The following is a 24404-nucleotide window of genomic DNA, read 5'->3' on the forward strand; positions in this document are numbered from 1 at the left end:
CTTGAATGACTGGCAGGAGTATGCTGTTGGAACTCACCCCCTGCAGTACGCTGTGAGGGGCACTGAGGTTTACTTAGCAAGAATGATTGTGTTTCCTCATCTTCTCTGCTTTGCCTCAACAGCTGGCCTTCCTTCAGCGATGACAGGCAAGCTCTTGCTAGGCCACAAGACCTATGCACTAACAAAGCACCAAATTATACGGCAATGTACCTAATTATGCAGCGAGGAAAGACAAATGATGCAACATTACTATTTAGCAATTTTGCAATTTTAACAAACCTGGGCTTGCTATTAAAATGATTCCAATGCCACACAATGCATTTCTTAGGGAACAATACTTAAAATTTTAAATGTTACTGAATGTGGAGTCAATAACAGGTAGTCATTTTGATTTGCACAGACCAGATCTATTGGTAAGCTTTTCTACGTTTGCAATCACTTGGGCCATTATGCATCTTCGTTTTGGTTGTCTGCTTCTTAAAATCACACTAGTTCACGCCAACAGCTCAAATTTCTTTTTAACTTTAAAAACTATATTCTCCCCAATGCACAGAAATTGAGAGGAATGCATTTTTGGGATGAGTAATGTGGCCTAGGTTCCATTTGGTGTAAACTGCACAGAATCTTCTAGTTAAATTATGACTTTTATCCAATTTTAGGTCTAGCATTAGTGAACAGCATTTGATCATACTAAAAAATGTTTGTGTATATATATAATTATATTTGAATATTTAGAGTTTCTAGCAGCCATATTCATATGTTGTTCTGTTCATTTTGTTTACAGTACATTAAGACGGTGACCTGATGAAGGCGACCTCGCCGAAACGCGCGTAGTCTCACTACCGCCTTGCCATCATCATTTGTGTCTCATGTTTTTATTCTGTACTGTGTACTTGTACTATATAATGATCACCATGACTAAGCATTAATATATGTCTTATATTGTATTGTAAAAAGTATCAATCATTTTCGACATTTAAAAATAACAATAATAAATTTACAAAAAAATGATTGAAATTATGATTTATTATAATAAGGTATTTTTTAGGCCACAGTTTTGCTAGGAAATATCAATTTGGGTTTCATTAATATGTCACAGCATCTGACGAAGCTATAGACCTTTCCCTACTAGTTTCTTTCCCCATGTATAGCTAGTCCAGTCACTATATAGGGGTCCCCTTCTTTCCAATTAAATAATACTCATAGCCAGTCTATGAGGGGATGCTGCTCTGTTCGAATGGTCCATGACCATCTTTAAAATAATGTCTTCTCCTTCTCTTGTACTATTGACCACATTTTAATTTATTAGACACTTTAGCATAGGTTTGTTGTTGTTTTGCTCTATTATATAGGCTCTCACTGCATGTTATAATTATCTTTTTGATTTGATTTTTTAGCCTTAGCTTATTTATAAATATAATCATCTATTTTTCTGTATTGACAACATGGCCAGTTTAAAAAGCTTTGGTTTCTCCGATGATGACTTTATTGCCATGGTTTGAGAATCAACTAGCTTTGAACACAGAGCAGGCCCTAATTCAAAAGATAATGCAGAGCTAGTCAAATTGTTGGCTCTGAAAAAGAAAACAAAGAGAATAGAGCTACATGGCGACTATATGCTGCAATATTTACGTACGGGGATAATCCCGCAAGGGATTACAGGTCAAAAACATATCTGGTTTATTTACACATATCAAGGAATTTCTGGACAGATGGTCTCAAATAGCTAACCGCTGAACATCCACAAAACTACCAGTAGTCCTATACCAAGACCTATGTTTGCGTACCGTAAAAATAGACACATCAAAGATATTGTGGTCAGATCACGTATGCCTACCCCTGTAAAAACAGTTAGTCAACGAAGCATTGTTGGAAATAACCCAGTTGAAGGTACTTTCAGATGTGGAATGTGCAAAATATGCCCTCTCACAATAGAATGTAAATCCATCTGTTATAATGGACATACTATTAACAGCAAAGGAATAACAAACTGTGAAACGAAATTTTTTATATATTTTTTGTTATGTCCATGTCAGAAGGCATATGTTGGAGAAACATCACGTAGACTGATTGTCCGTCTTACTGAACACAGATCGGCGACTAGAACGCGTAAAATGAATTCTCCTATGGTTTCTCATTTTGTGGAATATAACCATTCAGAAAATGACATCAAATTACCCCGCACCCTGGACTGTGCCCAGATAAAATAAGAAAAAACGTGAGGTATATTACATCTTCCTCCTAGAAACTGTAAAATCAGGATTAAATGCGGAAATACCCTGGGAACAGGCTATCATTTGATAATATAGATGACCTTAAACAGCTAACTGCAGCAGCAGCTAGCCCCTCTATCTATTAGGTCCATCTTCTTCTATATATATCACATATGTGTCACTATTAGAAATTGAATCTTACAGTGCTTTTTTATATCTTAATAAGCTTGAACAGCTTAGATCTATGTATGTAGGATATGTACTGTATTATGAAAATCCACCTATATCTTCATTTCTGTTTTTGCAAATGATATGTTGCAGTGCCTCATATATGTATGTAGGATATGTACTGTATTATGAAAATCCACCTATATCTTCATTTCTGTTTTTGCAAATTATATGTTGCAGTGCCTCATATATGTAATATTAACTAGATCTGTAAATAGCCTGCATTTCGAATAAGTAATGGGATCTTTAATTTCATGTTTTGACCCCATTAGATATTGTATTTAGATATACAAAATACCCTATTCACCACATCTGGTTTTCTTTGTGACAAACCTATGAAATAGAAACACCATAGAGCTGTATTGCGTTTAGAGGCAACAAAAAATTACATGACCCACTTTAAAAGATCTTGCAAGGACTGACACACTCTGGGCTATATTATATACACAATCTCGGATTTGTACCTTTTTGCGACAATACTTTTTCACTCTAATCATTATCTATTGCTGGTCTATTTTTCACTTCTATTTATGGCATTATATCTTCGTTCTTCTATATACACAGGATGGTGTATATAAAGCTACATTTTATCCTTACAGTTTTGTATGAACCTTTTGAGTTCGCATTATTCTCTCATACTAACATAGGACATTCTTATATCCTCCCTTTCTTTAAATATGTCTAAAATTGCGTCTTTTTTTGTTTGTTAAAAACGATAGTGCCTCTTTTAACGCTAGTTATAGCTTTAACCATCTGCAGGTCACCGCGTTAGGTGAGTCTTTTTTCGTCATTTATCTTCCTTATTCTTTTAGTCCATTTTTCCTTTCTATGAGTGCGGTAGCCCTCTGTCAGTTTCTAGTGGTCATTCACCTGTTTCAAGTTTAAATGCAAGTTAGTGTTCGGCGTGCGAACTAAATCTATTTAATGGCGCCGCACTTGCAACTCGCAACAGCCATTATTCGCGGTCTAGGAGCTCGGGCTGCTGCTATTGATCCCCTACTGTGCCGTTTCTCTACAAGGTAAGCGCGGATACTCTATTCCTTTGCTACGAGAGAAGGCTACAGATTACATATATTAATTCGCCCCTTTTTTCCGTTTCTTTTTTATTCATTTTTGAATCTTTTTGTGTTTTCTCTGGTTTCATAGTATACTGTCCCGTTCCATCGTGAAAATATCTGGCTCCGACTATATGATATCCAGCCTGTAAACCACAATGAATGTTATTGTAAAATCCACATCTCGCCATATCAGGTGGGCAATCTATATGAACTCTTTTTTGTTCATATTCTGCATTCACTTTATCGATGTTAGCAACCTTTGATTAAACATATCTCTGTCTTTGTTCGATCCCCGACATACAGGATCTAAATGTAAGGGGCACTTTAAACAAAGAATCTGGATACAATTAAGAACTATAACTCTGCACCACATCACGGTGACATCTTTCTTCGATACAGGTTACCTGGACAGTCAGTAATGGTCTTAGAATACCATGCCCTCATCTTTATGATGCGAGCACTTACATCATCAGGAGAGACTTATTAGTCTGTGTTGGACTTGGCCTTTTCCCCCCAAAATTTTTCGCTTTTGACCCCCTTATCTAGATTGTCTCCCCCATGGGATTAAACCTGTATAGGCCATGAGTGGTGTGAGACACCTTGTGAAAATGTAATTACCTGAAGTAATGTGAGCACTTGTAAAATCCCCCATTTTAAAACTGCCCCTGATTGAAATGTATTGTATTTAAAATGGATGCCATGGCCCTGGGTTTTGCCACTGGACTGACATAGGTCAGCGGTCTAGATAATATTACCCAGCTACCCCTAGCTTTTGGAGGGAAAGCCTGGCACCCAGGGTGCTCACCCCCTCCCCTAGAACCAGTTTAGGCTAGATGTGCCAACATTCTAGAAGGTCCTGGCACTGCCTGGGAGGAGGGTATAAATAGGGAGAAGTGTCACCAGAGAGTCAGTCAGCGCTGGGACAAGGAAGAGAGGGGACCTGCTGTGAGGTGCTACCGCCACATGGGCCTGTGAGCTGGGCCCTGCACCCCTATAAACCCCCCCTCTGCTGTCCCCATGGGCCCCTGACAAGGGAGGGCCCCTACCCAGGTCCCTGACACTGTGGGAACCGGGAGTTACGCCAGCGCTGCGATGAAGAAGCGCCCAGGAGGCGAGAAATAGGATTGTCCACTCCCCCTGCTGAAGCTGTGACCCTGTGGAAGTACTGGGTCGTGAGGAGCTGCCTGAAGGAACTGTTGCCCCTTGTGAGGTACTGCCCGGCAAGCGCTATTCTGGGGAGGTTGATGCCCAGGGAGGAGTGTGCCCTCGAGGAACTGTGTCTATTAGACTGCCCCTGGACTGCCTATCAAGCGCTGTGGGGAGAGAAGCGCTGGGGCTAGTGTGGCCCCCGGAGTGCTATTGGCCCTGGAAGTGGTATGGGCCGAGGAAGGAGTGGTGCGCTGTAAATAGCGCCGTTTTCACTGTTTTCCTGAGGAGACTGACAGCCTGTGAATAGCGCCGTCTGTGGAGGCGCGCTGTCCACCATATAATTAAGTAATTGAAAGGGAGCCTACCCCTTGTTATCGGCGGAAGTTACCGCCGCAGCCCGGCGCTGCCCTTGAGGAACTCCCGCCGTGTTTGGCATCGTCGCAGCGGCCCCCGGTGCCAGGAGAGGGCCGCCGATGTGAAGTGAGGGCCGCGCTGGGCCCTGAAGCTGTCCGGGCCCGCGTCACATGACGGGGGCGCCCGGCCGCGTCATTGGCCGCGCCCCCGTCCTTGACGCGCATGGATTGGCTGCCTAGTCAGGCAGCAGGAAGAAGCCCGCGGAAGCTGCCGAGAAGCTCCGGGTTCCCGTGAGGCCGAGGGAACCCGGACGAAGCCAACGGAGGTGTTTCGGGGCTCCCGTGGTGAAGAGGGAGTCCCGATTGAGCCGGCAGCCAGAGAAGAGGCCATCCAGCCGGTGAGTGCCCCGGGCCGGAGGGAGGGGCCCGGGAGGAAGGAGGAAGAGCGCCGGTGTCGGCGGGGCTCTGGTGAAGAGAGGAGCCCTGCGCGAAGGGCGACAGCTGCCTGCAAGAGGGCCCCGGTTGGACAGGGAAGCCCCGCTATTGTGAAGGAGCTGTGCGGGAGCCTCCCTTGCACTAGGCCCCCGCACTCAAAGGAGCCGGCCGCCTCACGAAGGCCGCTTTGAAGTCCCGGGTCCTCGTGAGGGAGGAGGGACCCGGGGAAGCAGAGGAAGAGCCCCGCATGTTCCCCATGCCTGCCGCCAGCTGACCGTGGTGAGGGGAGAAAAGTTCCCTTTGCGTGCGCTACGCCAGGGGGCCTCGAGGCACGTTGTCGGTGCCTGGCCTCTTCGCCTTGCAGCCTGGGTCCCCACCAGATAAGAGGGGCCTATGAAAAGGCCGCGTGGAGCCTCCGGATCGCCCCCCCCCCTGGATAAAGGGGTCAGCAGTGTGGATGGAGCCCGGAGTTAGAAACCAGGAGTAACCGGTGAGTGGGGCCTATGAAGAGGGTGGAGAGGGCAGCGGGGCACAGGGTCGGTGCTCGCCCCCACCCATGACTTGTACATTGAAGCCACCTTGTGAAAGGGCCCAAGGTGGTAGGTGCGTCCAGTTCGGACGGTATAGGTGGACCCTGGAGTGGGCAGTCATCTGAAGAGTGAATTGACAATGATGCCTAGTGGTTGCCTGTCACCTGTGGTGCATAGGGTCCCAGACAGGTCGTGAAGCTCATGTACAGGTGCCCCGGCCCCTAGAGGTTAGGCTTATCATTCAATTTATATGTTATGCCCCGAGGAGGGTTTACCCTATGTTGAGGTTTGTAGGCCTATGGTTCTATGCCCCAGGGGATATTGTCTCTTCTAAGGTGACCCAGGAAGAGTTGTTGCCAATGCACTGCCTAAAGTTTATGTTGTTGGTTGGGGGCTAAAAAGCCATGTTCCCAGGTTGCCTTTGATGCCTAGGGTGTATACCTCAGATATTGGTGAATGCCAGGTGCCTTCCTACCTGTTGTTTTATACCCGTAGGTGGAGGGCGGAGTAAATCTGGGTGTTCCCTTTTACTGCAGGGGTGCCCCTAAGCTGGCCTGACAAGTTATTCCAGGTCCCTGTTCATGCCCCTGGTTAATGAGCCAGCCATGTTGATTCATGATAGGTGCTCCTGTCTAATATTAAATGTGCTGTGATGCTCTGTTTTTCTTTTACAGGGGTTGGGTTGGCGTGATTGTGCATGATATAAATATCTATGCTAAGGTGGTATTTTGCATTTACAGCCTTCCCTGTAGGATGAGAGTCTGAGTTGGCCCCGCCAGATTGGGCTCCAGATCTAATGACATTTTTAACCCATCCTTTTTCCCTTACAGCATGGACTTTGGACTCAACCCTTTTTATCCCATGTAAATAATCCCCCTCTGAAGTACTGGGCTCTGGTGCCAGTTGGCGCCGTGTTATGATGACACTGTTGATGCATTTTTGCCTTGCAGGTTGGAGATACTAAACTGCTTAATTTTCCAACTCAAACTGGTGTCCTGCCTCTTTTGTGGTGTGCCTGGTGTGTTGACTGAGGGTACTGCGTGAGTGCTTCACATGTCCTCGAAGTTTGGCCTGCCCGCTTGATGCCATGCTACCCCCTTTGAGACTTGGGCAACCCCCAGTTCCAACATTTGGTGGCAGAGCGGTGGGATAGGACTTGTGTTTGCGCAGTACCACAGCGGCCACAGGTTACACCACAAGTAGAGCCTTGTGGTGGGGATTATTGTTTGGAAGATTGGTTGCTAAATTGCTTCCTCCTGAAGAGTGTTCTGAACTGTCCCCTTGTTCCACTGTGGGTGTGTCCCGGGTGTATCTCGCCACGATGGGGTTGATTTACCAGGAAGTGGAACTGATGGAGTACACCGAACAGGAGGTGATAGATTTCCTCCTGGAGAGAGGGATACCCCCAGTAGGGAACATTAGGAGGAATTTGTTTCTCTATGAGGCCCTCAAGAGGGGAGAGCCCTTAGAGATTGATGGGGACTTGTCTGACTACCCCCCCGAAGTTTTGAAGGGTCAGTGGGTTAGAGACCAGAGAGAGGGCTCCCCATCCAGAACCCTGGGAGGTAATTTCTCCAATGAGGAGGAGGAAGAGTTTAGCAGGGCAGAGACGCCAGTAGCTGTGGAGGACACCGAAGATAGGGAGTCTCGCACTGGGTCCAGTCCCGGGGGCACTGCCCCATCCCTTTCCCTGTCCCCAGAAGAGTGGGTAGATAGGAGAGAAGTAAGGGAGCATCAGCTGGCGCTGGCAAAGCTCAGGCATGCCGAGGGCTTAGCGCAGCTGAGGGTAGAAGAGCAGCGACTAGAGACTGAAAAAGTCCTAGCGCTGGAGAGGTTGGCGGAGGCGGAGAGGGCCTTCGCCAGAGAGAGATCAGCTCAGGTGGGTAGGTTGTCCCCTGAGAGTGGTTTTAGGAGTCTGGATTCACCGAAGAGGGTGGGATCCAGTGGTGGCAGCGAGTGTAGGTCCAGTGCAAGGAGTCCCACTCCCGAAGCCCAAGAGACTGTGCCTGATTCCCCGGAAGAGGAGGACGGGTTAGTATTTAGGGGCAGGGGAAAGCTGTTCCATCAGTCCTGGGGAGAGTTCGAGGAGGAGTGTTGGACTGTACTGGAGGATTGGGTGGTGAGGAGAGCAGTGGAGGATTGGGAAGGGCTGTGCCATGCCGTTATCCGGGAGCACATGCTGAGGAGTTGTTTCCCAAGACTGCGTCACCATCTGGTGCGGTGCGGGTTCTCAGACCCCAGGGAACTTGCACGGGAGGCAGACCTCTGGGTAAGTGCCAGAGCGTCTGGGAAGGCTGAGGGGAGTGATCCTGAAGGGAGTGAGACGGGGAGGTGTCCCGAGATGCCCCAGCTGTGGTCACCGGGCCTGGAGTGTTCTTTAAGAGAACCCCAGGTTGGGAGTCTAGGCTGTCCCGATGTGTCATCCAGAGGAAGGGATCCCCTCATGTCAGGAGGACCCGGAGCATCAATAATTGGAGTTCCAGTGGTTCGGGGGTCTGACCAGTCACAGGGTTTAGATCCTGGACTGGGGTTCCAGGTTAAGGGGTTGCCTGACTTGGAGGGTGGGGTACCTGTAATTCAGGTCCCTACCAATTTGACTCCCAGGGGTACTACTCCCAGTGGGAGGGTGCGGAACTCTGGGAGGGGGTGCAGAGGGAGGAAGGTCTCTTCTCTGTCACCAGCTCAGCCACAGGGCGCAGATCCTGGGTTGGGTGGCCAGGGACAGGGTTTGCCTGCCCTGGTGGGAGGGACCTCTGTAACCAGAGTCCCCCCAGAAGTGACTCCCAGGGGTACTTCTCCGGGTAGGAGGGTGCGGAACTCTGGGAGGGGGTGCAGGGAGAGGGAGGACTCGCCCCTGTCACCAGTTCAGCCTGTGGGTTTCGACTCCAGGTTGGGGAGAGAGTTGTGTGAGGGTGTCCCCAGGCGTAGGAGATGGAGGAACCCTTGGAGGAGAAGTAGGGGGAGGAGAGCCTTGCCCCTAAGGACTGGTCAGTCTGAGGGTGTAGACCCCAGGTGGGTGGACCAGTGGCAATTTGGAGAGAGAAGAGTGGTCCAAGAGAATTACAAGCCTGAGGCTAGAGCCTCCCACTCTAGGAAGGAGAAACATCCCACTAGGGAACATCAGTGGGGTGGTTTTGTTGGTGAATGGAGGGTTGCGAAAGAGAACCATTGGGTTCCAGAGTGGAGGAGAGACTGCAGGTGCTCCTGTAGTTGCAGGCCTGCGTCCACCTTTTTCCGCCCCAAGCAGGGAAGTCCATCAAGGCATTGATATGTCTACCCTGGCTTTTGGCTGGGGGGGAGTCGTGTTGGACTTGGCCTTTCCCCCCCAAAATTTTTCGCTTTTGACCCCCTTATCTAGATTGTCTCCCCCATGGGATTAAACCTGTATAGGCCATGAGTGGTGTGAGACACCTTGTGAAAATGTAATTACCTGAAGTAATGTGAGCACTTGTAAAATCCCCCATTTTAAAACTGCCCCTGATTGAAATGTATTGTATTTAAAATGGATGCCATGGCCCTGGGTTTTGCCACTGGACTGACATAGGTCAGCGGTCTAGATAATATTACCCAGCTACCCCTAGCTTTTGGAGGGAAAGCCTGGCACCCAGGGTGCTCACCCCCTCCCCTAGAACCAGTTTAGGCTAGATGTGCCAACATTCTAGAAGGTCCTGGCACTGCCTGGGAGGAGGGTATAAATAGGGAGAAGTGTCACCAGAGAGTCAGTCAGCGCTGGGACAAGGAAGAGAGGGGACCTGCTGTGAGGTGCTACCGCCACATGGGCCTGTGAGCTGGGCCCTGCACCCCTATAAACCCCCCCTCTGCTGTCCCCATGGGCCCCTGACAAGGGAGGGCCCCTACCCAGGTCCCTGACACTGTGGGAACCGGGAGTTACGCCAGCGCTACGATGAAGAAGCGCCCAGGAGGCGAGAAATAGGATTGTCCACTCCCCCTGCTGAAGCTGTGACCCTGTGGAAGTACTGGGTCGTGAGGAGCTGCCTGAAGGAACTGTTGCCCCTTGTGAGGTACTGCCCGGCAAGCGCTATTCTGGGGAGGTTGATGCCCAGGGAGGAGTGTGCCCTCGAGGAACTGTGTCTATTAGACTGCCCCTGGACTGCCTATCAAGCGCTGTGGGGAGAGAAGCGCTGGGGCTAGTGTGGCCCCCGGAGTGCTATTGGCCCTGGAAGTGGTATGGGCCGAGGAAGGAGTGGTGCGCTGTAAATAGCGCCGTTTTCACTGTTTTCCTGAGGAGACTGACAGCCTGTGAATAGCGCCGTCTGTGGAGGCGCACTGTCCACCATATAATTAAGTAATTGAAAGGGAGCCTACCCCTTGTTATCGCCGGAAGTTACCGCCGCAGCCCGGCGCTGCCCTTGAGGAACTCCCGCCGTGTTTGGCATCGTCGCGGCGGCCCCCGGTGCCAGGAGAGGGCCGCCGATGTGAAGTGAGGGCCGCGCTGGGCCCTGAAGCTGTCCGGGCCCGCGTCACATGACGGGGGCGCCCGGCCGCGTCATTGGCCGCGCCCCCGTCCTTGCCGCGCATGGATTGGCTGCCTAGTCAGGCAGCAGGAAGAAGCCCGCGGAAGCTGCCGAGAAGCTCCGGGTTCCCGTGAGGCCGAGGGAACCCGGACGAAGCCAACGGAGGTGTTTCGGGGCTCCCGTGGTGAAGAGGGAGTCCCGATTGAGCCGGCAGCCAGAGAAGAGGCCATCCAGCCGGTGAGTGCCCCGGGCCGGAGGGAGGGGCCCGGGAGGAAGGAGGAAGAGCGCCGGTGTCGGCGGGGCTCTGGTGAAGAGAGGAGCCCTGCGCGAAGGGCGACAGCTGCCTGCAAGAGGGCCCCGGTTGGACAGGGAAGCCCCGCTATTGTGAAGGAGCTGTGCGGGAGCCTCCCTTGCACTAGGCCCCCGCACTCAAAGGAGCCGGCCGCCTCACGAAGGCCGCTTTGAAGTCCCGGGTCCTCGTGAGGGAGGAGGGACCCGGGGAAGCAGAGGAAGAGCCCCGCATGTTCCCCATGCCTGCCGCCAGCTGACCGTGGTGAGGGGAGAAAAGTTCCCTTTGCGTGCGCTACGCCAGGGGGCCTCGAGGCACGTTGTCGGTGCCTGGCCTCTTCACCTTGCAGCCTGGGTCCCCACCAGATAAGAGGGGCCTATGAAAAGGCCGCGTGGAGCCTCCGGATCGCCCCCCCCCCCCCCTGGATAAAGGGGTCAGCAGTGTGGATGGAGCCCGGAGTTAGAAACCAGGAGTAACCGGTGAGTGGGGCCTATGAAGAGGGTGGAGAGGGCAGCGGGGCACAGGGTCGGTGCTCGCCCCCACCCATGACTTGTACATTGAAGCCACCTTGTGAAAGGGCCCAAGGTGGTAGGTGCGTCCAGTTCGGACGGTATAGGTGGACCCTGGAGTGGGCAGTCATCTGAAGAGTGAATTGACAATGATGCCTAGTGGTTGCCTGTCACCTGTGGTGCATAGGGTCCCAGACAGGTCGTGAAGCTCATGTAAAGGTGCCCCGGCCCCTAGAGGTTAGGCTTATCATTCAATTTATATGTTATGCCCCGAGGAGGGTTTACCCTATGTTGAGGTTTGTAGGCCTATGGTTCTATGCCCCAGGGGATATTGTCTCTTCTAAGGTGACCCAGGAAGAGTTGTTGCCAACGCACTGCCTAAAGTTTATGTTGTTGGTTGGGGGCTAAAAAGCCATGTTCCCAGGTTGCCTTTGATGCCTAGGGTGTATACCTCAGATATTGGTGAATGCCAGGTGCCTTCCTACCTGTTGTTTTATACCCGTAGGTGGAGGGCGGAGTAAATCTGGGTGTTCCCTTTTACTGCAGGGGTGCCCCTAAGCTGGCCTGACAAGTTATTCCAGGTCCCTGTTCATGCCCCTGGTTAATGAGCCAGCCATGTTGATTCATGATAGGTGCTCCTGTCTAATATTAAATGTGCTGTGATGCTCTGTTTTTCTTTTACAGGGGTTGGGTTGGCGTGATTGTGCATGATATAAATATCTATGCTAAGGTGGTATTTTGCATTTACAGCCTTCCCTGTAGGATGAGAGTCTGAGTTGGCCCCGCCAGATTGGGCTCCAGATCTAATGACATTTTTAACCCATCCTTTTTCCCTTACAGCATGGACTTTGGACTCAACCCTTTTTATCCCATGTAAATAATCCCCCTCTGAAGTACTGGGCTCTGGTGCCAGTTGGCGCCGTGTTATGATGACACTGTTGATGCATTTTTGCCTTGCAGGTTGGAGATACTAAACTGCTTAATTTTCCAACTCAAACTGGTGTCCTGCCTCTTTTGTGGTGTGCTTGGTGTGTTGACTGAGGGTACTGCGTGAGTGCTTCACATGTCCTCGAAGTTTGGCCTGCCCGCTTGATGCCATGCTACCCCCTTTGAGACTTGGGCAACCCCCAGTTCCAACAGTCTGGTATAATTTTTTTTATATATACAGGACATACACAACCATGACGTGTTTAATGTAGAACCAGCCAGAGATCGTGAGCTCTGTTTTTTGCCAGACTGCAGCACAGCTTCCAGGTTATTAAGGTAATTTGTACTTTGGATATAGGTGTTTCTGCTACATATTATCAAGAACCCCCACCGCTACACATGGCGTTATATCCTTCTATTTTGTAGGTTTGTTAATAAACTCTTATGTACCACTATGAAGGCTGTCTGCTATCACCCATATAATCTTGACGTTTTGAAAGCAATACCAGTCATAAACAGCCTCGGATTGGTAACGCAATGCCCGAGGGGCCGGTGTCTGAGTTCCTGCTGTAGGCTGCTTTTTTGAGCAGTATGGGGCGGATTTGGGGGGTGTCTCTATTTTCGGAATACAACCAGCGGCCCAGTGGGTGACTGAGTGGCCTTTCTGCAGATAGATGGGCGCTCATTAACACCCCTGCCATCAACACCGCCGGTACCCCACCCCTGGTTTAGCAACATGCAGAGGTATTACTCCCTTTGTCTCGCTGGCCGGCCCATTAATGTATGCACATACTGAGCGGGGCAGGGGGCCCCAGTAGAAGTGGCCTCACTTGTTTTCAGGTGTGTTTCACTAGTGTAAACTAATGCGTGCATTTTTTAAGCCTCCCCCCCTCCTTCTTTCTAATGCAATTACGCTGAAGCAGTGATTTGAGGAAAGGCATTATGCAAATGGGACCGATTTTTTTGTGTGTGCCCGGGCCGATTTTCAATCCCAATCCGACCCTGGTCATAAACCGAGAGCTCCATAGTTCGCCAGAATGCAGCACAGTTTATTCAGGCAATATGTATATGCGGTCTGGGTGTTTTTGGTATATATCAAATAGAACCCTATCATTATACTTGGTGCTATATTCTACCATCTTGTAGGTTTGTTCACAATTTTGGTATATCGCTATGAAGGCTGTTTGCTATCAGCTAGGTCAGTCTATAGCTGGGCTTTAGCGCACTATATTTGTATTGTATACCTCCTAGTTTTTTGTCTTCTAATGATGTATATTTTGTATTTCATGTATGATATTAGTTATGTTATATATTTCTTTTTTCTCTTCTTAATCATTTTCAGTTTATATACACTTGCAATCGGGATAGAAATACAACATAGTGTACAGTTTCAATCTATATCCTTTTTCGGGTGTTACAGGTAATACTGAGGTCCCTTTCAGATAGTGGATAATAAAATGTAACTTTTTGAATCATCATGAGTCCGATAAGATGTTGCCTATCTAATTGCAATTATTAAGTTCATCTACTAGTTGGAGAACGCGTAAATAGCATTAGAACCTACATGATCGATTTCAGGCTCTTACTCAATTATGCTAGTTGGTATTCGTCTGTTGAAAGACTGCCTCTATTAGGTCATATTATTCTTGTTTTCATTTAAAGTCCATACCATGTTAGTTTTTCATTACATTTCTTAGTTACCTAAAAGCTGGCACACTTTCATGTTTATATAATCCTATTTGGATAGCAATATAAGGTATAACATTTGTGGCTAAGGCTATATATATATATATATTGTTTGGATATTTTCTGGTTGTTCTTATGTCGAATTTTCAAACCACTGTAAATATGTATAGATCACTATATTGATATATGTGAATTATAACTTTTAGATTCTCTGTTCATTATGTACATGATATATTTATATCTGTTTGTGGTCACTATATTTTTTTAATGGTTAGGAGAATTATGAGCTGTGTTTATGATTTTCAAGACATGTAACCCATCCTTAGTAACAATATGTTAAATAATAGCTATGTCCTATATCATTTTGTTTACAGTACATTAAGACGTTGACCTGATGAAGGCGACCTCGCCGAAATGCGCAAGTCTCACTACCGCCTTGCCATCATCATTTGTGTCTCATGTTTTTATTCTGTACTGTGTACTTGTACTATATAATGATCACCATGACTAAGCATTAATATATGTCTTATATTGTATTGTAAAAAGTATCAATCATTTTCTACATATTTAAAAATAACAATAATACATTTTCAAAAAAATTATTGAAATAGAAATTATGATTTATCATAATAAGGTATTTTTTAGGCCATAGTTTTGCTAGGAAATATCAGTTTGGGTTTCATTAATATGTCAAAGCCTCTGACGAAGATATAGACCTTTCCCTACTAGTTCTGTTCAACTATCTCATGTGTTAATCCCACCCACCACAGCATTCAACATAGGCAACAGGTCCGCCCACTTGAGACAGTGTATTGTTTTTAGGTCTACTACAACAGCGCATGCAGTTTCACTTGCGAGATTCTATACAATAAGGGGTTTGCAGTCCGCCCATTGCTTAACATTAGTTGGCTTCATTGTCACTCCTATTTGCTGCCTTCTAATTGGCCGGCGCCTGCTGGCTTCACTGAGTCTTTTTTCGGCTGGAGCATGGAACAAGTCCTGATTGGTTCAGCTTGATAACTGTTCTTCCACTGATTTCACTGATTGAGGCACTACTTTTCTTTTTTTCTTATTCCGTCCTCCTTGTTGAACCTAGTACCTTGTAATGCCACATACATTTCAAAGAAGCCCTTTTCTCCTTTGAAATGGATGTTTATTGTGACAACGGATGTTATCTGCTTCAAAATGTACTTCCACTAAGACATGGACATGGGTGCAATTGAGTTGGGGTTTTTTGTATATTTTTTTATAAGATAAATTTTCTTTTGCCAACTGTCTTTTTTGTAATTTTCTTCCCACATGGGGAGATTAAATGACTTGTTCAATATTGGTGGGTATTGTACGGAGGTCTAACTAGCGTTGGTAAAGCTAATAGGTCTCATCTTAGGAACTGTTGGCTCTGTCATTGCTTTTTGTTCATGCTGTACCCCGTAGGCATTGCTGGCTTCGGCAATGATTTGTATCCATGCTGTACAGTAGCATGGCTAAAAAAATTAAATAAGATGCATCCAGTGCTAATGCACTTAAAAAGAAATGCATTACCCCTGGCCACATCATAGCGCTTTTTAAATTTAGTTTTAGCCACACTGCAAAGCACCTGTGATGCTTCACAGCATGGGCACCACACCTTGCCAAATCCAATAGCTCTCATGGGCGAGACCTATTGGCTTTGCCAATGCCTGTTTTTCATTCTATTTGCTAACTATAATGACTCTGTAAACTTTTTTTTTTAAAAGGAGTTTTTAGGGTTCTTAACTAGTCACGTTTACTGAGTGGTAGAGAAAAGGGGCGGGGTCTCCGACCAGCTATCCGGAATGATGCTGCGCTCTGACTTACTAGAGGTAACAGGTGGGCTTCTGGGCCCCAAGGAACCCTCAGTATCAAGAGGACTTCATCCTCCAACCAGCAGTGTGCCAAGAGGCGCATTCGCAGAGTGTAGCAGAAAGGAGGCGTGGCCACTGAAGACCTTAGCATTCGTGCTCTGTGGGACTTACTAGAGCTAGCAGGACCCTCAGCATCCAAGGGAACTTCATCCCCCAACCAGCACTATGCCAGGAGGAGTTTGCAGAGTGCTGGAGGAAGGAACCGTGGCCTCCGGCTACTTAACATTCTTTTTGTTTTTTTTATTGGAGAATGGCCTGTATGCCCCCACTTCCGTGGGCCTATTTCGTCTCTGATCCCATTCCCAGGGCCAGGCTGATTTTTAATGGGGGAGGGGGCGATTTCGCCCCCGGAGCCCAGGCTTTTTTTTTTTACTTTAAGGAAGGGGACCGAGCACTCCCCCCTTTAAGCCCCAAGGACCTCATCCCCCAGGGCCTGGCATCACTTGTGGGTGCCCTGATCCCACACATGGCACCCACTCTGTTAGGGACCGTGGGGGGGGGGGGCTCAAGGCCCTTGCGGTCCCTGCCATTGCTTTGACAGAGAGGGAGGTGCTAACATACAGCTCCCTCTCAGTCAAAGCAATTGTACTCACTTTCTTTTTGAGAGATAGTTCAATTAATCTCTCTTTTCGTACAATTTGTCTACACTTTCACTTCCTGCTGTGGCTTGCTCTCGATTTGGATCCACGTTCACTCCTCTTGTTCTCTCCCTTATCCTTCCTCCTAATCTCATCACCCCTCCTCTTTGATCTTTAGGATGTGTCTTTCTGAGTGCAGCGGTACTTGATTTTTAACTGAGCCTTGTTTAGTTGCTTACCCTAGACACTGATTTCTTTTAGTTCTCGCTGAGTCAGCGCATGCGCTGCTCGGCGAGACATTTAGTGTGTGGGCTTTCAAAAGTCTTACCAGACGCTTTTGCTGGCCACGAGCGTGCGGTTACGCGCACAATGACGAGCAGAGGCGCTATGTGGCTTTCCTCTCTCGTCATGGTGTGCACCACCGGACACCACTCACCAGACGTGCACCAGACGTGCAGCTGTTTTTTTCACTTTTTCCGCCGCGCACGCACCACTCACGTGCTTTTTTTTTCTTTCCGCGCGCACCCAACTCACGGGCTTGTTCATTTAGTTAGGATGTAGTGCGTCACTGTTTGTTGATCAGCCACTTCAGAAAGCTCTTATGTTTTTCATGATGTAAGAAGCATGCCAGAAAGGAGCAAAGTAGCAAACCAGCTGTGAGACAGACAATGAAACCCGATCACGTGCACGTAGGGCATCTGTGGTTACATGAGTAACTGAATAAATGTGGGCTGCTGACAAAAAAGGGCGATATGAACCAATGATTCAAATCAGTGCAAATAGCGAGTTTCTAGAGAGCAAGCTCTGTTAGGAGTGGGTGTGAACTGAGAATGAGCCCAGAAAGGAGTGGGAATAACAAGGACTAACTGCAGGAGACCTAGACTGAATTCCCTTTATTGTTTCTATGACTGCACGATGCTTCTTTTCTTTTTATTCTGTTGTGTAGATACTTCCTGCAATAACATTCTAAATGTTTTTAAAAACATGAAATGTAAATAGCAGCAGATGTGATTGCCTTTCCGCAATTAACTCACCAATCAAGATTGTGGATAGACTTTTTTCCTCCCGAAAAACACTAACGGAATATTCAGGTGTATGACAGCTTGTTTAGATCATGATGGAGACACTCCGAGAGCCATTGGTCTTTGAAATATGTAAATATGTGCCGAGAGACCAGAGTAGGGACAATATGCAGAAGGAATTTTTGTTATCAATAGGAAGTAGCATTATAAAATTCCAACAGTTTTTGATATTCACCTTGAGAATATACCTAGGTAATAAATGGAGCATAGGTATTAAACTTGCACATTGAATTAAAAACATCTGTAAAACTAATGCATACGTTTTTTCCTCAAATTCCCACTTGCATCTGTAATTGCATAATAGGCAGATTGGTCCATGGATTATTCCAATCCAGACTGTTTCTATTTATTGAGTTGTCGACTTCGTAGATATTTTCTGAATTCATTATTTAGAACATAAATCAAAACAATACTTCTGCCCAAAATGTGGTTGTGAATAATGCATGTTTGGCTATGTTGTTTGAAGTTCCTATGATAAATCACTGTCAAACTCCATTATCCCTTTACCAGAAAATGCCCTATTGGCCTAACCAGTCTATTTCCATGCCTCGGTTTCATTTTATTTCTATGGTGATCAGTCTCCCTAATAATCTTCTTCTTTCTTTACCTCTTTTTTTTATATCCATCTGCTGTTATTCATCTATCATCTCTTTCTGTATCCAGCTATCACTTTCTGTACCTACCAATATGTTTGTATCTACTTGTCTTTTTCAGCAAATTTGTATTGAGTTCTCTCTATTTAACATTTTGCTTCTCCCTTCCATTTTCTATACCTCACACCCTCTTTCTTTCACTACAGACCTCCTTATACTCAATGTATCTCTTTGCATATCCATCCTTTCTGTCTTTAGATCTTTCAATTTCTACATATGTAATCCCCGGCTATCTGTTTTTTTCATGCATAAGGCTTTCTGTCTCTACAAAGGTTTGGCTCACAGTCTTACAAAAGACACAGTGGACTTAAGAACCACACACTCAAGTAGTCTGCCTCTAATCTCAATGCATGTCCAACTATCTCTTATTAGTTCTGCATATCTTTAGATCATTTGATCATTTTCCATTTCTCTCTGTCATTTTTATATCCACCTATTCTTTTCCGCATGCATCTATCTTTCGTTCTCTACTTCAGATTTGTTTCTGTCTAAATCTTTATAATTCCCCCGTCTTGTTCTATCACTTCCTAGCTCTTTCTAGATTAATTACTAGGCCTGAACAAATGATTCTGTATGAATCACAAATATTCAGCATATTTGACATGCAAGTCAGAAATCTTATAACATTTGCACATCTATGGTGTGTCCACAATCCCACATGACAACCTTTTTCATTAAAAAAAATCTAAGGTAGAAGGTTGTTTTTTTTACCACATTTAATGTCCCTTCATCCCACTGCTGCCTTTGGGACCTTATAAGTGTTTAGCCATGCAACAGTCAATGTTGTTGCACCAAGTTATATTGTGCTGCATAACTAAACACTTATAAGGTCCCAAAGGCGAGACCTATTGGCTATGCCAATGCTTGTTTTCTTTGTATTTGTTCACATTGCGCACTCTAATTAAGTTGCTGATAAAATGTATTAATCAAATTAAATGAACTACTTCTTTTGTAAAGCAATCAAACACCATCTGGTAATGTTCATGCTACATAAAACGGCTTTAATAAAATACATTATAATAAAATGAATACAGACTTGACCCATGGCTGACACCTTAAAGTAAAAAATGATTTGTGTTTGAGGACAATTCCAGACCTTAGCTACTAAATGGCAGACTAATGCACAGAATATGAAAGTTTAATTAGGGAAAATTAGTACAGCCTCTTACTAGAGTAAGCTCGTCTCTAAAGAAGGTGAAACAACCATTTCTGAAGACAGATGTGGTAGAAGAGGAGGTAGCAATAAACAAACTGAAAGGCTTTAGAGGGCCAATGAGTAAACGGATTAGGCTTAATCATGATTGTAGGATTCAGCTATTTCCAGATCTTACCAGAGGCATACTGCTGAGGAGTGAAGAACTGTTAAACCCCACAGGACCTGCCTTAATTTCAAAACTCGTATATCTGTCTGCCACCCTAGTATGCTACGGGATGACTTGCATGTTTTTGCAGACAGACAGAGTGAGCACTTTTCACAACCAAAAAGCAGATGAATACGGTGATTGTTTTGGGGAACTATAATAATGGCTTTTCATGTTGCTTTTCGAAGGCCGCTCAGGGATCTCTCTTGATATCTAGTCTCTAGTGAGTTGAAATCTGATCGATGTAATTCAAAGTTAGTGATCATATGTGCCGATGCAGAAGAATATGCAAGCAGAGGTTTCAACTGTCATCATGATTCTCATCCTACTCTTTTCTCCAATCTAGACTTGAAACATGGCTGTTGCAAAGCCGTTGCGAGTTAGAAATTAAGTAGGGTTATTGTGGATTACTTTTACAACAATGCTGTCTATGACTGTCAGGATTTTGTTAACTTTTTGCTCTATATTTATTGAAATATGGAAATATTTTACTTTTTAGAGCACGATTAGTACATGGTCCTTAAACTACAAGACTGAACAGTTTCAAAGTAAATGGTAAAGGGCAGGGTGCTCTAGCCAGTTAGCACAAACGGAAGCATTTAATATTCCCAACGAGGACTTAACATTTTAAAAGAGTAAACCTGCATGCAGTTAGAGACAGAATTGCGGACTGTGACAGATTTTAACCATTAGGCTGGCAGTTCCAGTGATTGATGGTTGCATTTTATTTAAGAGTGAATCCTGATCATTAAAGACACTGATTTATGCCATCTCCATTACATTGCTCCTACCCACTGAAATGTACTGCCTCTTGAGTTTCACAGATATGACCTTTCAACCCACCTGGGCTTTCAGCCCGATCTTTTCCAGCTTTCGGCCCTTGACAAAGCCTTTCATTCCATTGTCCACCAGAAACAGGCTGATCCCATGTGCTGGTGACCGAGCTTCACGGTTCGTCACAGCAACAACAATCACAACGTCACTCAACCAGCCATTTGTGATGAATACCTTGAAGAAAGAATCAGAAGAAGGCACTTAAAAGGGCATCATACTATAAAATAGATTTTTCTGTGATAAAGAATGTGAAACTCACCGATTTAGGGACTTGCATTACCTGTCAGCTAAAAACACTTGTAATCTAGTACTAAGTTTTACATCACACTGTAAACTAAATGGGTGGTGTATCCAATACATGTAGACAAGAAATTGGGCTACAAACAACAAAAGGGTAAATATTTGAATCATTTATTTAGATGTTAGAAATCACCTCACGGTTATCTTCAGAGCGCTGTTGAGTTTATACTACAAGGTTTCTGGAGTAGTTGCAGTCTAACCAAATGTAGAGCAATTCACTTTTCTGATATTGCTCTCTTGTTATCCCAGCAACTGAAGGCTAGTATCAATCAGTGCCTACTGCAAACTTGTCAACTGAATGCCATCTTGGCTTACTAAGATCTTCATGCCACCCCTTAGCAACAGGTTCGCTAGCTAAAAAGTTCCATAATTATTGCTGCATAATTAATTCATATAACTGATTAGGATAATGTTACTTACCCAGTAAGCATCTGATCTTGGCATGTAGAGCTGTGGACTCACATGCTTTGCATACTCCTGCCATCTAGTGTTGGGTCCGGATGTTTGCAATTTGTTTTTCTTCGAAGAAGTCTTTCCTGTAAAGAGGTAGGTGACTCCTCCTTTCCGTGATAGTGTGCATGGGCATCAACTCCATTGTTAGATTGTTTTCCACAGAGGGTGAGAATGGAGTTAGTAAAGGTAGAATAAAGATGTCCATGCGTATGTATGTAAAGTAGGGAAAAACTACAACAGGTATTAGTGCCCCGGGGAGGCAGGTGGGCGCATGTCAATCTACAGCTCTACATGCCAAGAACAGATGCTTACTGGGTAAGTAACATTATCCGTTCAAAGCATGTGAGCTGTAGATCACATGCTTTGCATAGACTATACAGCAGTAATTCCCAAATCGGTTGGCTAACTTGTAGCTGTTTCAGCGGTTTGAAAAAGTGTTTTAAGTACTGCCTGGCCTACATTAACTTGTTGCCTTGCTAAAACATCTACACAATAGTGTTTGGTGAATGTGTGCGGTGTAGACCATGTTGCTGCCTTACAGATGTCAGCTAAGGGAATATTCCCTAAGAAGGTCATAGTAGCCCCTATTTTGCGGATGGAATGCTCTCTAGGGGGTATTGTCAAGGTTCTTTTCGCTTTCACTTAACATGTTTGGATACATTTCACGATCCATCTTGCAATACCCGATTTAGAAATGGGATTGCTTTTGTGTGGTGGCGAAAAAGCAACAAAGAGATATGTTTTACGAAAATGTGTTGTTTCCACATAATATAGTAGAGCTCTTCTAACATCTAGTGTATGTAGAGCTCGTTCTGCTACAGAATCAGGTTGAGGAAAGAACATAGGTAACTAAACTGATTAATTGATGTGAAAAGCAGAAACTACTTTAGGAAGAATTTTGGGATGGGTTCGAAAGAACCACTTTGTCTTTGTGAAGTTGAAAGAAAGGCTCTTGTATAGTTAGTGCCTGGAGTTCACCAACTCTCCTTAAGGAAGTGATTGTGATAAGAAAAGCAACTTTCCATGAAAGAAATTGTAGTGGACACTTGTTCATTGGTTCAAACGGTGGACCCATTAGCCTGGTAAGGACTATGTTCAAGTTCCATACTGGAGCAGGTGGAGCTCTTGGTGGTATTACTCTTCATAGTCCTTCCATAAAAGCTTTAATCACTGGTACCCTGAATAAAGATAAGTGTTGTCTGTTTTATAAGTATGCAGCAACTGCAGCTAAATACAATCAAATGGATGTGTAGGCAAATCCAGATTGTTTTAAGTGTAAAAGATGACAGATGATGTTTTGCACTGAAGCATCAAGGGGATTGATATTGTTATTGTTCCAGTATATAAGAAATCTTTTCCACTTTGCTGCATAACATGCTCTAGTAGTAGGTTTCCTAGCTTTTTTAAAGATATTCATACAGTCTGGCGGTAATTGAAAATAACCAAGCTCTATGACTTCAGGAGCCAAATTGCCAGGTTGAGATCCTTGGGATTTGGATGCCCGATTCCTCCATGAGTGATGAGACTGGAGTTGAGATGCAGCTTTTGGTGTGGAACTATTCAGAGCTCTAGCAGGGTGGTGAACCAAGGTTGACATGCCCATGTGGGAGCTCTAAGAAAGGGGTTTGAGGGATGATTGTCTGAGCTTCCAAACTAGTAACGGAATGAGTGGAAGAGTAGGAAAAGAGTAGGCAAATATCCCTGACCAGGTCATCCACAGGGCATTGCCTTTGGAGAGTGGTGTGGGAACCTGGAGGTGAAGCTTGGACAGTTTACGTTTTGAGCTGTGGCAAGCAGGTCTACGTGAGGAAATCCCCACTCCTGAAAGTAGGGAAGAAGAATCTGGGGATGAAGTTCCCACTCGTGGATTTGCTGTCTGTTTGCTGAGAAAGTCTGCAATTTGAATATTTACTCCTAGAAGATGTTCTGCTAGGAGATAGATTTTGTGATGTATAGCCCACTTCCAAATGGCTTCTGCTAGGCGGGACAGTTGGAGAGAGTGTGCTCCCCCTGTTTTTGTATATAATACATAGCTGTCATGTTGTCCGCGCGGACTAGGACAGTTTTGCCTATTAGGTGAGTTTGAAAGGCTTTGAGCGCTAGAAACACTGCTAGTAGCTCTGGGGTCATTTATGTGGAGGCTCTTGTACTTTAGAGTCAAAAGTCCCTGGATTGTGTAAGTTTGTAGGTGAGTGTCCCAACCAGTGAACAGTGCGTCTCCTGTTAGCACGGTCTGTGGAACAGGGTCGAGAAAGGGCCACCCTTTGGATACATTTTGTAGGTTCCACCACTGCAGAGCGGCCCTCTACCAACACTAGAACGGTCAACTGACTCTGCAATTGGTTCCAATGACTTGCTAAGTATTCTTGAAGGGGACGCATGTGAAGTCTTGCATTTTAATTGTTCCCCACGCAAGAAGCCATCATTCCTAGCAGTTGCATGAATACTTTCGCTTTTAATGACTGGTTGGGCTAAAATTGAGTGAGAATGGACTGATTATTGTGAATCCTAGCTGCACTGGGAGATGCTAGAGCTTTTTGAGCGTCTATTGTGGCTCCCAGATAAGTTTGTGTGTTGGAAGTCTGTAGATGATACTTTAACGCATTTACTGTAAACCCTAGTTGGTGAAGTAAGTAAATAAGTGCTTTGTGTGTGTTGGAGACACATTTGGTAATTGCACGCTTTGATGAGCCAGTCGTCTAGGCATGGAAGACATGGATGTGTTGTCTACTTCAATGTGCTGCGACTACTGCCAGACATTTGGTAAATTCCCTGGTAGCAGTGGTGACTCCAAACAGGAGTATTTTGAATTGGTAATGTTGACCCACTATTATGAATCTGAAGTATTTGCGGTGAGCGGGATGAATTGGAATGTAGAAATTTGCATCTCTGAAGTTTAGAGTAGACATAAAATCGCCCTGTTGAAAAAGTGGGAGCACTTGATGAAGTGTTACCATGTGAAAATGCTCTGACAGTATGTAGAGGTTTAGTTCTCTGAGGTCTAGAATAGGTCTCAGGGAGCCATCCTTTTTGGGGATGAGAAAGTACAGGGAGTATACACCTGTTCCTTGATATTGTAACGGCACAGATTTGATGGCTCCTTTGGAGAGGAGAGACTGGACCTTTAACTGAAGTAGATGTAAATGTAAATGTTCTGGTGACATTTTGTGCGAACGTGGTGGAATGTTTGGAGGATTGTTGGTAAGTTCCAGGCAATAACCATGTTGGATAATTCCTAGAACCCATGTGTCTGTAGTTACGGATTGCCAGATGGGGAGGAATTGTTCATGACGTCCCCTGACAGGTGTTAAATGATCGGGGGGAAGCATAGGCAAGTCACTGTTTGTTAGGAGAGGGGGAGGTACGGTTGTAGAACTTCTACCTCTACCCTTGCCATTGTTACCTCTG

General features: G+C 45.6%; 1 protein-coding gene across 1 annotated transcript in view; it reads right to left on the reverse strand.

The window, feature by feature from the left end:
• The window catches only part of ACADL (acyl-CoA dehydrogenase long chain), a 563007-nt gene that overhangs the window by 339033 nt on the left and 199570 nt on the right, over positions 1–24404 (reverse strand). Inside the window, exon 6 of the mRNA XM_078680576.1 lies at positions 20253–20417. Within this exon, the coding sequence (XP_078536702.1) occupies positions 20253–20417 (165 nt within the window). The remainder of the gene's footprint in view (positions 1–20252; positions 20418–24404) is intronic.

The sequence above is a fragment of the Lissotriton helveticus genome, chromosome 3_1 (assembly GCF_964261635.1).
Source record: "Lissotriton helveticus chromosome 3_1, aLisHel1.1, whole genome shotgun sequence".
NCBI lineage: Eukaryota > Metazoa > Chordata > Amphibia > Caudata > Salamandridae > Lissotriton > Lissotriton helveticus.